Source organism: Stigmatopora argus, chromosome 19, assembly GCF_051989625.1.
Source record: "Stigmatopora argus isolate UIUO_Sarg chromosome 19, RoL_Sarg_1.0, whole genome shotgun sequence".
In the NCBI taxonomy this organism is placed as follows: Eukaryota; Metazoa; Chordata; class Actinopteri; order Syngnathiformes; family Syngnathidae; genus Stigmatopora; species Stigmatopora argus.
In genome coordinates, this window is record NC_135405.1 from 4,835,240 (window position 1) to 4,849,782 (window position 14,543).

Sequence of the window (14,543 nt, forward strand, 5' to 3'; positions counted from 1 at the left end):
CGAACACCGATACACACATTCAATCCAAACTCGTCATAGCTTCTTTACATGCAATCGTTAATAAATCAAACACTCTAGTATGTCACACGTGCGCAATTGCGCACTACTCTCGTCTTCTCTGCATACAGAAAATCATATGGAGCGCACAAAATAAAATCCGATTTTTTTTTTTTGCTGTGAGGCCGACGCGCGAACCACTCATTCGCCGGGCCGCCCATTCATAGACATTAATCATTACATTTGATTATTACTAAATCATTTATGTGTAGTAGACATGCACCTGCTGATGGCAGGTGTGATACTGGTGTGTGCCCATAGCGAGCAATGATGATGTTGCTCACACCGGTACTCAGTGTGCTCAGGGAGGTTTTCTTTCTGCCCAGACAAACAAAAAATTAGAGGGAACATTGATTGTATTCCTATAATTTATTAGTGTTATTAATCAGCAAATGGTGTAATAAATGTAACCAATCTAATGTTATCATAAACCAAAATATGGTCAACTTTATGTTGACCGTTACCTTTGCTTGCATGTGTGTATGTTTTTTGGAGAAAGCCGACATAGAGTGTTAGAGAAGGCATACCATAATGTCTATTGTTGAATTAGTGAAGTTGTTTTGATCTGATCTGACATTTTCACCCGAAGGCCTATTGAATGTACAGAATAATAAGCATGGTTTGAGATTTGATCTATCTTTTTTTCTTGTTGTTCTGAGAAAAAAATACTACCATTGTCAGTAGGCTGACTCTATGTATGTTTATTGTAAATCGGGCCACTCATTATTTGTCATTTCCTTTAGCTTGTGGTTTTTGTGTGTGGTACCATAGGAACTGGTGTGCTTACGTGGTAACTCGAACTGTTAGCTGTGTGATGGAGGATGGCGTGGAGACATATATCAAACCAGACTACCAGCGTTGTACTTGGGGCCAGTGTCCTCGAGTAGCGTAAGTATTTCTTATTCTTTGTCACACACACACATGCTGAAACCTCTGAGTTCACACATGCAATTCATTGCGTAACTCCAATTTTTCCCATAGGGATTCATGAAATAGTATTTTCCAGGGCCAAAACTGTTGCCGCCATAAAATATTTAGGACTTCTGTATTTGGGTAAGTAGGATTTTAACGAAAAACAAATAACTAGTTGGTTTATTGTAGAACACATGAAATGCGATGAAAACATATACAATGTGAAACCTGTATGGTTAAACTAAAAGCTTTCAAGATGGTGTCCGACATCAAAATGGAAAATATTTTTTAAAAACTAACAAAAACTTAACCATTTTAAACACTGAATCAAAACAATATAAGCTTTTATGTGCTGACAACTGACTGAGGAAAATAACATCTTAAGCAAGACCATGTTAGAACTATTTCCAACAAACATGACTATTATAATATTAGTGTCATTTAATGAATAATTAAAGTACAAATGTTGCATATTGCTTTTTTAAACACTACTTCTGTTTCCTGTTGTGTATAACATCTTCGGCACTAGAATATATTCTTCATCTTTGCCACAATAATAAATGTGGGGAACATGCGTGCTGATGAGAACTCTATTACTCATTCATAGCATATTTCATCCCACCTCTCATTTCCTGAACCGCTTTATTTAGTAATTTGTGGCCAGCCAATCGCAGGGCATGAAGAGATGGACAACCATATACTGCCAAACTCATACCTAGGGACAATTTAGAGCACATGTGTCAAAGTGGCGGCCCGGGGGCCAAATCTGGATCGGCGCATCATTTTGTGTGGCCCGAGAAAGTAAATCATGAGTGCAGACTTTCTGTTTTAGGATCAAATTAAAATGAAGAGTATAGATGTATATTAAATTTCCTGATTTTCCCCCTTTTAAATCAATAATTGTAATTTTTTAATCATTTTTTTCTGTTTTTAGTTCAAAAATCATTTTGTAAAATCAAAAAATATATAAAAAAGCTAAAATAAACATTGTTTTAGATCTATAAAAAACTGAATATTTAGGGCTTTTAATCCAGATCTTTTAATCAATTTATAAAAAAGATATCTAAATATTATATCCAAAATGGTCCGGCCCACGTGAAATCAAGTTGACGTTAAAGCGGCCCGCGAACCAACTCGAGTCTGACACCCTTGATTTAGAGTGTTACCAGCTATGTTTTCGGATGTGGAAGGAAACCGGAGTACCCGGAGAAAACCCACGCAAGCCTGGAGAGAACATGCAAACTCCACACAGCAAGGTCTGAACCTGGAACCGAACTCTCGATCCCAGAACTGTCAGGCTGACGTGCCAACTACTCATCCACTGATAATATTATATTATTAAAAATTGAAATAAGACTATAGAGGGCAAATAGTAGATAAACAGTAAGAACACACCCAAAAATCCTCTACTTAAAATTTTAACCGCTACGACCTTAGGGGAATTTCAGTCAATTTCCCACCCATTCAAACAAATATGTAGCTCCTCATTAACTTCCTGGCTTTTATTGCACGGGTTTGTATTCTGTCTATTGGCACCATCTTGCCTTTTCCTGTCTGAGGATACTCATTTCACTCAGCACTGTTTTATTTTCAAGTCATCTTTCAGGAGTGTCTGGTCAGAGAGGATCTCACTTGTGGTTATCCTGCTGTATTGCCAGAATGTCACTATGTAAATGCTTACACCGCAAAGGTTTGATTTCAATAAGGAAGTGCTGTATTCAAAACCTCACATGTATCACTATGTTGTCTGGGGAATATCCGGTGTCCTGAATCGAGGTACAAATCGACTCTATATGGAATGGATTTTGTGATTTTCTCCAAATGTGGATCTTAGCCGCTGAGAAAGCATTCACCAAGCCTTCCTGATGTTTTTGTTCTATCGAAATAATAACCCCGTTGTTATGGACTCTGGCTCCTCCTCGATATTTGTGGCTGCCTCAATCAACGGCCTAAACCTGGGCTATGACAAGAATGGAGCAAAAAGGAGTTCTAGATCGTCATTTAGTATGATAGCATGCTGTAGAATAACATCTTGCACTCTTGTCCTTTTCTTTTCATAACTGTTCCTCCACTCCACCTTTCTCAGCTTTTCTTTTTTAGATATGTATATTTATATTTCCTCCGAGAGTAGGTCGGGTCTCTTTTTCTCACGCTATAATTGCAGGGAGCTGGAAGATGAAGATCTTTTCCGTGGCATAGAACAGGCTGAGCATACGATACTTTGAGTGTTGCCTGTGAAGAGTTAAGAAAGGGAGCGACCCACTGAACAATTGACTTAAACGCTCATTAATGGGCCTGATTCGATGCCAATACAACTTTATTCGGACTCCCGTCCAATTCTGGGCTCAGTATTGTCTGGTTATTTAGATGTGTATGGTCCTCAATCACAAATCTGAATGGGACATTAATGAGGGGGAAAACCTGCCAAGATAAGCATTTCAAGGTTCCCACTAACAGCAAGACATGGAAATATAGTAGTGGCTAAATATAGCTGATTTGTTGGAGTGTGAAAAAGAAATAGTAATAGCAACGTTTAGAAATCTCAAATTTGAGTGGTCCCAACTGGCATCTACTGTATGGAAATAGAAAACATGCCAGGTTCTTACTTTTTCTCGCCAAACAACCTGTCGTTCCCCCGTTTTTTTGTTCATTTTTATAATAATAATAATTATTCCTGTGACTATTTTAATGGTGCGTAACAAGAGTCATCATTCAACTTGTTGAAAGACAATGTGTGGCTCATTTGGGCGGAGTGTACTTTTACAGCCTCAACCCAAACACTTATCGGCTCTCCTAAAATTAAACCTGGAAACTTAGAGGCGAGGTAAGAAGATCTCATCCCTTTAAGTGTTCAAAGTGAGGTCATTCCCTTAAATGTTCAAGTGGATTGCTGATCAACTTTGCAAGTAGAATGTGTTTTGTCTCATAGGCCTCAATTTTTGCCATCAACTTGCTGGTCACATCATTGTTTTTAGAAAATTGTTATCAAGCCATATGTTTTTATGGACGACGCATAGTTAGTTTTCATTATATTCTAGTAATTATTACAAAAATGTAGATGAAAATATCAAATTTTAGTCACACAATGTCCCATCTAAAGAGAGTGGAGCCTGCATGTGTTGAAATTAGTCATCAAAACTATTCCATTTAGTATTTTACAAGAGGGAATGCTAACATTGCTTTGTCCTCTTTACAGCTAACATGCAAAAATATACCTCTTGGCGTGACAATGTAAACTTTCACGAGAAATATGCAGAACTGCAGTTTGTCGTAGCAATATAAATATTACGTTCATCTTGCTGATCAGGCAATTCCCTAAACATTCAGGTACCGGACATACAGGAGGCCGAGGTACAAGGTGGCTTACAAGATGGTTACAGAAATGGAGTGGAAATGTTGCCATGGATATTCAGGAGAGGACTGTCACGAGGGGCCAGTCAACGGAGGGCGACCCCTCGTCACACAGACAGGCCACACACAAGGCACCGGACAGAATGGAAATGGTAATGAACCGCATGCTGTCATACTTATGCAGAATGTTATCACACTCAACTAAATTAAACATTGAAACAAATTAAAACAAACCCATGACATAAATGTATATATACCAGTGGCGGTCCGTGAATTTCCTAGCGACGCCTTCAGCTGACGGAATCGATCCAACCCTCAAAAACAATTTTATGGCTATAAAACCTCTACTGCAGCTAGAGCTGCGACATAAAAAATCATCAATAATAACCTCATACAATTGAAATATTATTTAGGAATATAGCCATATTTTACTCACCAAAAATCCTTTTTACCTGTACACAATATCCATCCTCCTTTCTTTCCTCCTTCTTTTCTATTGCTGACGGAATCAATCCAATCCTCAAAAACAATTTTATGGCTATAAAACCTCTACTGCAGCTACAGCTGCGACATAAAAAATAATCAATAATATTGACGGAATCAATCCAACCCTCAAAAACAATTTTATGGCTATAAAACCTCTACTGCAGCTACAGCTGCGACATAAAAAATAATCAATAATAACCTCATACAATTGAACTATTATTTAGGAATATAGCCATATTTTACTCACCAAAAATCCTTTTTACCTGTACACAATATCCATCCTCCTTTCTTTCCTCCTTCTTTTCTATCGCTATCAAAGCTAATGCTGAAAGTCGAGCCTGTCCTGTCGTATTTCTGGCATACGTTTTTATTCGATTTAGTGCTGAAAATGTTCGTTCCCGGTTGTGACAGGCTTGCTTGCTTTGGAGTTGTCTGACCTTTCTTAATGATGTCTAGCTTTTTTTTCTTGAAAAGACCGTCTCGAAAATGACAGTAAATCTGCAAACAAATCCATTTCTTCTCCTTCAGCCATTGCAGGTTGACAAAACCGCTATTAAATCAACACAACAATATATTTGCTTGTGCAGCTCGCTCCAGATACAGTTTGGTAGCTCTGGCTAGTCCACTCTATCACTAGCCAATCATAGTTGGTGAAAGCGATGACGTATCCCTACACCTGCGAGAAGGCAATGACGTATCCCTACGCCTGCGAGAAGGCCTTGGTGTCACCAAATCGAATCCTGATTGGTTAAAGCAACAGTCTTATCGACGCTTGTTTAATGCAGCAGAGCCTGCAGAACTGATTGTGAAGGCCTTGAGGCATATTTCTGACCCTGGCAACAAATAATGGCTGAAATGTGATTGGTTAAATGCTTCAATATGAAAACACACATCTGGAAGCATTGCAACCAGGGGGAAAAGCAATGAAAGGAAGCTAACAGACAATTTGGAATTATTTAATAAGTATTCATGGACAAAATATAATTAACATCAGTCTGTGATTCAGATATTTCTTAGGCCAGCAGAGAAGGCCTTGAAGGCCCTGACGGCACACCACTGATATATACATATACTATATACACAAAATTATAACCAAGCAGAAAGACAACAAATTAAACATTAAAGACGTGTTCTCTCATAGAAAAATAGTAACAAAATAATTACATTGCAGTGCATTTCTTTGTATAGTTTCATGACAGAGACCTTTGTTTTGAGACATGATGTAGTACGTTCCACAATCAGTGGCCCGTTATCCAACCCAGTGGAAACCATCAAATTGAGCCAGACAGATTCTGTACACAGCCAAAACCGCACAATCTCAACTTAAATTCAAAATTACTTCCTGTTATATCAATGAAACCTACAATACTTACAAAAAAGACAGCACTTTGTCAATATGTTGAACAAGACTTAACTGTTTTCCCAGAAAAAATTGAAGCCTTTACTAGTTTGAAATGATTTCCATATTGTTTTGATTTCTGTAGAAAGAATCACTGAACATGCCAAAATCACTTTGCCATTAATTACATGCTGAAATGACAATTCACCACACTTTTCTTTTTACTTTGTGTAAACACATTTCCCCACCTGTTATCTACCAAATACCAACCGTGCAGACACAAAGTCTCTTTAACCCGTCTCCAGTCCAGTAACCAATCTTCCAATAACAGGTTTACTTTTTCTTTATACACAGGTGACAGTGAAAAGGTCAAACAGTTGGAACAGACAATCAACGGCCTTGCCAAAGACCTCCAGAACATGCATACCTCTATTCAAGATCTACACCAGAAGTTGTATGTGCATGTGTTTCCCCCCCGCTTTAAAGTCCAACTATTTAAACGTTTTAAAACTAAATTGTTTTTTAATCAATTAAGTGTTAACTATATGTAAATAAGAATGTTCTCAAATCCTCAAGGATTTAAAATAGACGCACCTTTTTTGCCATGGTTACACAGACCTTTTTAAAATGCCTCATTTTCTGATTATTATCATTAATGCTGTAATGACTGACATCCCAGAGAACCAATCCTGTGATTAGCTTGGCATTTACAAATTCATCAAAGAAAGTCAAACTTTTTACTTAAGTTTCCATTAGTTTTTGTGTTGAAGAGTAAGTCCAGCGATAAGTACGTTTGTTGCCAAAGTCATCTTCAACTGGCCCCAGGACATTGTCCTTGTAAATATAATTACATACCTGTCAACCATGGCCAATTGCTCCCCTTATTAATGATTGCAATTCCCGTTATTAAGCGTTAAAAAACCGTACAAATGCAACGTGGAACATATTTACTCACAAAGGGCGCACTTAAAAGTCTAAAATTTTCTCCAAAGTGGACGGATGGGGTGCCCAATCAGTATGTACTAAATTCAAGATTCTGTAGATGTTGCTGTATGATGTGAAAGGGGAATGCACGTGCGCATATCATGCTTAAAGCATGATAATATTAGCAGTCAACGATGACGTTTTTGTCTGCTACTAGTGACCAAATTAGTTTGGATTAGAGCCAAAATGTGTAAAACGAGATCGGTTTTACAAAAAACTTACTTTACTTTTTTCCCATACAAAAGTTGTTACACGGCGTACACAATTTGAAATGTTCAACAAACGTATAAAATACGGGAAAAATGTAAAATTTGACAGGTATGTAATTAATTAATCTGACCTTGAGGCACTTCCAGAGAGTTAAAGTTAAATGCTCATCTGAACACCAAACAATGGAAGAGCACATCTTTGAACTTGTCATCTTCTTGATAGCATGCCATAGAATGTATCATATTTTTCGGATTATAAGTCGCACTACCCAAACAGGGCCCAATAAGGATGAAAAAAATATATTTAGTCGCATTTTTGGGAGGGCAATTTTTAATCAGAAACCAAGAACAAACATCCGTCAAAGTAAGAATAGCAAATTGGAAAACAACAGGGTGAATAGGCATCGGTTAACATAACAATTTTTCGTATAACGATAGAAAAAAAATAGATATCTTTAAAAGTTCCCGTTTATTGATATTGCCATATTTTGCGGTTTAAATAGGAGGATGAAAAAGTATAATAAATGGGCTTTAATACCACATTATTCCATTTTCCTTTTGTAACTCAAGGTAACGTTAACTATTGTCCTATATAGTTCAGTCCTAAACGGAGCTGTTGTGCCAGCTGATTCAGCCCAGCCACATATGAAGGAAACGATAAATAACATCAACACGAAGCTGGACCATCTCTACAATAGAACACAGGTAAACATCATGTATGTGTATTGTGTACTTCACTAAATAGAATCTGAATAACCTTGCGCAAATGTTTTTTTAATTCACTGATCTCCTTAGCTATACCTGTTTTACTTGCTTGCCCAACACATAAAACAGCCAACAACGGATAGTTTTTATCACTTTGTTACAGAATAACTATCATAGAAATAAGGGTACTCAAGAAGTTTCTCTTTGCTTTTTATTTCCCTCCAAGTAGAGATCTGAGCATCCAAGCAGGCTTATTCATTTCAGTTTATTGTAGAAATGTTCCACTCTGGAAAATTGATAGATGCTGCATAGGCCAGCTCGCTCTAATAAAACTCTACAGTAAACTTCGCTTTCACAGATGCCATGACTGCTGTAGTGTAGGTTAATATGGTAACCTAGTGATACCCATGTTTAATATGAGTTAATGCACTGTGGTGTACAAGGCTTCTGACAAAATACACATTAACCTTGTGATTTGGTATATTTCTACAGGTCCATGATCAGACCCTGCTCAACATTAACAACCACTTAGAGAATGGTGGAGGCAATGACCTAGATGGGGCCACTGTAGGACACCAAGGGAACCAGCTGAACATACTCAAGGAACAAATACTGACCGAATTGGAGAGAAGGGTGACTCTGTCCTGCTCTGCCTGCCAGGTGAAGCCTGATGATACATAAATAGATGTTGGCATTAGATTAACACTAGGTGCTTTTTTTGGAACCTGTCTATTTACCCAGGTGCCTCTCTTCTGCGATATTAGTACATGTCTTGGTGTCAGGGAGCAAGTAGCGTAAAGTAATGCTAGGAAGCATTATCAAGATCTGCTCTCATTTTCCCCAGAGGTCGAGGAGAATGTATAAACCCATTTAAAGCCATAACTTTGCTCTCCATAAACAATGAGTCACTTCTGGCCGCGTTCACCTTTCATGGTTCCTTACACGGCGTGTGGATATTCATTGCCTATCAGTGCCCCTCAAAAGCAGTGTTTCAATGAGATAGAGTTTTAGAGGACATTAAAAACACATTTTAAAATGTGATTCACAAAAGCCATATCGTGTATAGATGTGTGCGCGTATTCGTACTGTACAATTATTTGTTTTGTTGCTAGCTTGTCTGAATCTTTGTAGGAACACTGTTTATTTTCCCTGTTCTTCTTCAATTCATCACTAGGCACTCATGAGCGAGTATTGCGTTGCACTTCTCGCTTTTGCGGGGAGTTGATTTGCGGTTGAAATACATTTTGATAAAGCAACAATGAAATCCTAAAGACGTTTTGTGCATACAAAAGTTGAGAGCATGTGTTATCTCTCATACTGATGAAAGTCAACACTGTGACAATAGAAACAACAGGTTTGTCATTTTCTGATATTCAGGCTGGTGTGGAGGACATGAGGAGACAGCAAGAGAAGGACAGAGAAAGAGTGAGAGCCCTGGAAAAGATCGTCAGCTCCATGGACCAACATTTTAGGCAGGCGCTGCAAATCATTCGCACTGAGACTGAAAACTCCCAGACTTGCTGCAAAACACTTACCGAGATGGAGACGAGATTGTCAGATCTGGATATCCAGATCACCTCCACTGCCAGTAAATGTGACACTATTAAAGGGCAACTGGATAAGGAGTTGTCTGGAAGCGGGGGAGGAAAGGGAAGGGTGACCGAAGACAGGATGAATGGCAAACTTAGGGAGTTGGAAAAGAGGGTGAACAATACAATGAGAAAAACTGACCAACGGTGTATTAACACCGGCAACAATATAAAGGATAGCGTCCAAAGAGATGTAACGCAGTTACAAAACATGGTATTTAGTCAGCTGGATGATCACAGCTTCAAAATAGGAAAGCTCGAGCTCGATGTTGCTGCGCTTGGAGACACTGTAACAGATCACAGTCGACGTTTAATCCATCTGGAGAATGTGACAACCATCTTGGACAGAAATTTAATAGCAACTACAAAAATGTGTAATGACACTTGTGGGCGCAGTGGAAAAGACCATACGACTGAAGACACTGTAAAAACCTTGGAATGGAGAGTTGTGGCGAACCAAGGGGAAATCCAGAAATTTAACACAAGATTAGATGATTTGTCTGTGTCAGGTGACTCACTAGTAGACAGGATTATTAACCTAACAGATGATGTCAAAAAGATTATTGCCGTGACAGGCAGGGATGGCGAGAACTTCAATAGGATAGTCACAGAAGTTGACACACTAAGCCAGGATTGGGAAGACTGTTCTATTTGCAGCAATGTGGAGGAAGACTTACGTTTACTGGCCAACTCCACCACCACCGGCCTCAACAAGTGTCAGATCGAGCTGAACGATATACGCAGAAAGGTGGATTCAGGAGAAACTGTGTGCTCCCAGGTATGCTCCAACCTCCAAGAAGAGGTAGGGCGACTAAAAGAAGAAGTGGAAAAGAGCCACGAACAGTGTAAAATCAACATTAATGAAATGAGGAATCGCTTGAACGGTCACACTGACCACAATGGAAGATTGGGAGGCGATCTGAAGTCCATCCAAGGGGAGCTATCTAAGTTCATGGTCACATTCCGCTCTATTAATGACACTTTGAAGGGCATGGATAACACCATACAGACACATGGGTACGCACTAGATGATCTGACTGACACTAAAGAAAAGATCAATTCTGAGGTAATGGTATGATTTTGCTATCAATACTAATATACTCTTTCTTTGTACTATGAACTATATACTACTGGAGATAATGTTGGTATATTTCTATTGCACAACAAATTTGCATTTTTATAAGATGAATGCTGTTAGTCTACATTAATGATAACAAATTGTGCTTCCGTCATAAAAATGTAATGTCGTCAAATACAAAGGACAACCCGAGGTGTTGGTGGACCAAATTTTCCGTGTGCGGTCGATTGGTCGCCGGTCTTTTGGTCGCCGTCTTTTGGTCGCCGGTCTTTTGGTCGCGGTCTTTTGGTCGCCCGGACCGCGACAACGGGCGACCAAAAGACCGGCGACCAAAAGACCGACAACCAAAAGACCGGCGACAAAACAGGGTAAAACAACACGGCCGGTCTACGCATCAATAAAAGCCAACAATGGCCATGAGCAGTTTCACTGAGCCGACGTGTGAGGGTATAGGAGTTTGTATGTACATGCGTTGTCCCTTTAAGAAGCTGCGTCAGTCCGGGTCTTAACAAGTTCTCCAACAAAAAACAATAAAAGTCCGGGAAATTTTGAGCTTTTCTTTAGCCTAATAATTACTATGGCATTAAGTATGACTAAATAGTTATTTGCAGTTTGTATTTAGGGAATTTGAGCAACAATTTAAATGGTAATTATCAATAACCTTCCGGGCGACCAAAAGACCGGCGACCAAAAGATCGGTGGCCAAAAGACCGGCGACCAATCGACCGTGTACCAAATTTTCTTGTTTTCTTAGCTCCGTGATTCTTGGTATTCATATTTATTTTTAGTTTTTGTACAAACGTTTCTGCATATCAAAAAGATCAGATAATGTTGATTTAAAGAGGTCATTCTACAACAAACAAGTTTTGTTGACGTATTAGTTTATTTGAAGAGGTCATTCTATAACAAACAAGTTTGGTTAGACTGTTTTCTGGATGATAGTCTATTTCTGTAAGGTACCACAGAGACAAAGCCAAAATACGTAAATGTTACATAAAGTAAAGGTATGTTTAATTCTATACACTTCAATGAAATTACACATTAAATAAAACAGTCGCAATGACACGTTTGAAATATATATTGCTACATTCTCAAAGGCTATTAAAAATTAAGAAAACTATATTATCACTAAATGATTTCAGTCTTTTAATTCAAATCCTAACTGAACACCTCAAATAAACACAAATCTCTCACACGTAAGCAAAAGAGACCAAGTTTTTGTGTAAACTTATATAACATTGAGGACTGCGTTAATTTTTGCTTCAATGAAATCTCCACCAGTTGTAATACAGCTTGTATGAATTATGTTCTTCTGTACAAAAATCAGTTGGTTCATGCTGTTTTTGATTGATCCTCAGTGTGCAGTCATTATAAATTTGCATTTGTCAATCCTATGTTTTAAATAACACTCCGAGTCATCTCTGACTGCAGTTTGAAAATTCTTATTTGTTTTGTGGATTGCCTAAAATGAAACATCGAACTTCTACCTTAACTCTTGATAGTCTATTATCAAGATTTAAAGAAAACTTTTAGACATACAAACAAATATTTTTGCAAGCAAAAATAGACTTTGCTGTTATGTTTACAAAATAGAAAAAATACAACAACAACAAAATGACCTTGTTTTTTGCTGTCACTGAAAATGTAAAACTGAAGATCCCGGGTGCTCATACTGTTTTTGCTCTAAGATCTACTTTTCAAGGAGCCGACCTCCCACGCTCTACCTTCTTCAAGGAGACGGGGTCGACACTCAGGTCCCAGGGAGGGCAGCTCAGATGCGTTTGATTACCAATGAGACAGTTTTCCGGCCTAAAGGAAACTAACAGACCAGATTGAATTTTACTCTCAGACGATATACCAGTAGTACGTTGGTAATCGACTAGTCGGATCGTGATTGACGGAATGAGCACCCCTGCTTAAGGCAGCAGATGTATGCTTCGTTTCTAGCATCCCTATCTTAAATACAAATGTGAAATACCAAATCCTTTTGAACTTTGAGCATTTGTAAACTAAATAATGCACACTAATATGTCAAAGAACTAAAGACTAACCTGCCTTTTTTCTGTTAAAGGTGGATAACTTGAAGAATGATTTGGACGAGCATGTCCTTGACTCAAACATTCGATTTGGAAGCCTTGGCAAAGATGTTGAACTGATCAGAAGTAACTATGTGACAGAGATTGGGGAGTGTCGGCGAGCAAGCAATGGCCTAGAACACCGCTTCTCCAAATTAGAGGAACTGTGCGGACGCTTCGACTCTTTTTCAGACAATTTGCAGCGTATAAAGGAGGGCCTGAACCAACATGTGTCTGGACTGTGGAGCTGCGTCAATGGGCTCAATGTAACAGTCACATCTCAAGGACATAGTATTGATAATATCCAAAATGTCCAGCTAGTGAATGTTCACTCCAAGATACACAGGCTCAACACATCTCTGCTGGACTTGACAAGGGAGTTCCATGATTTTATACGACAAGATTTCATGGGTAAGACTCAGAGGATACATGTCATGGGAACTGACTTTGAGAAAAGATATACAGTTTGGTTAATGTGAGGCAATATAAAAATAGAACAAAGAAAGAATCTGGACTGTCAAGTGTTCACTTAAGAGCCTGTATACTGTGTGAAAGAGGGTTTTAGTCAACATGGTGGTGAAAACCTCAAGTCACACTAGGTTAAAGATTGTGCAGTAGCTATCCTTGCATACTGTGAAGTGAAGGTTTCAGGTTTCTCAAGCCATTGATCTTGAGAAAAGATGCTCAAAAAGATTTTTATTCAGACATTTCAAGAGGAATTGCTGTGTTTAAACATAATGTCCTTTATTTATTTAAGACATGTACACAATGGCACGGAGGTCTGATTCTGGTTGAAATAGGAATGAGACCATTATCATCGAACCGGCAATGTCGGCACTCGGATGTTTCGTCGAAAGACGTTTGGTCCCCGGACGTTTGGTCGACCGGACGTTTGGTCCCCGGATGTTTGGTCCCCAGACGTTTGGTCCCCGGAGGTTTGGTCGACCGGACGTTTGGTAGAACGGACAGGGCGTCGACCGGACGTTTGGTAGAACGGACTCTCTCTCCCTCTCTCTCTCTCTCTCTCTCATGATTATAATTGTGAGAGCAAGAGATTACCTGGTTGCTCGCTTTCAACAATAAACTCTCTGTCTCTCTCTCTACCATCCGTTCTACCAAACGTCCGGTCGACCAAACGTCCGGGGACCAAACGTCTTTCGACGAAACGAACAAAATGTTCTACTATTAACTCTGATTTTGTACTGATCCCAGCTGACTATTTATAATGGTTTCTATGTCAATCACTACTCAAGCATTCATTCATATCGACACCAATTGGAATTTTAGAGTCAAATCCAAGAAATAGTCCACATGTGCAAACCACACTCTACACATACTTCCAAATTTAACCCCATTGGAGTAAAACATACTGAAAACTTGCTAAGTAACATCACTTAGCCCACATAATCCAAATCCGGCCTAAGTGTTCATTTCATCCAGGTCCACGTGGTCTACCAGGACCCAAAGGAGAGCGAGGGCAGTCTGGACCCGGGGGAGCTGTGGGACCCCAAGGAAAAGTGGGGCTTCCTGGTCAACAGGGCCAACAAGGACCAGCTGGACCCCCAGGTAGAAATAACCAATTTTCACTCGTTAAATTCTGCCTTTCAAGAAAATGGAAATCTGACATTTTAACTAAATACTTGTTTCTCATCTTATTTTCTAGGCCTCAGAGGTGAACAGGGTATGTGTTGTTTTTACTAAACATCACATGAAAGGTCCCATTACTGTTTCATCTGTTTAAACTTAAATTCCTTTTCT

The 14,543-nt window shown here is 38.9% G+C and overlaps 1 protein-coding gene across 1 annotated transcript in view; it reads left to right on the top strand.

The window, feature by feature from the left end:
* emilin1a (elastin microfibril interfacer 1a) overlaps window positions 1-14,543 on the top strand; it is a 38,039-nt gene that overhangs the window by 20,458 nt on the left and 3,038 nt on the right. Inside the window, exons 2-10 of the mRNA XM_077587199.1 lie at window positions 829-945; window positions 4,297-4,472; window positions 6,500-6,599; window positions 7,935-8,043; window positions 8,536-8,703; window positions 9,421-10,698; window positions 12,782-13,196; window positions 14,226-14,351; window positions 14,449-14,466. Coding sequence (XP_077443325.1) covers window positions 829-945; window positions 4,297-4,472; window positions 6,500-6,599; window positions 7,935-8,043; window positions 8,536-8,703; window positions 9,421-10,698; window positions 12,782-13,196; window positions 14,226-14,351; window positions 14,449-14,466 — 2,507 coding nt within the window. The remainder of the gene's footprint in view (window positions 1-828; window positions 946-4,296; window positions 4,473-6,499; window positions 6,600-7,934; window positions 8,044-8,535; window positions 8,704-9,420; window positions 10,699-12,781; window positions 13,197-14,225; window positions 14,352-14,448; window positions 14,467-14,543) is intronic.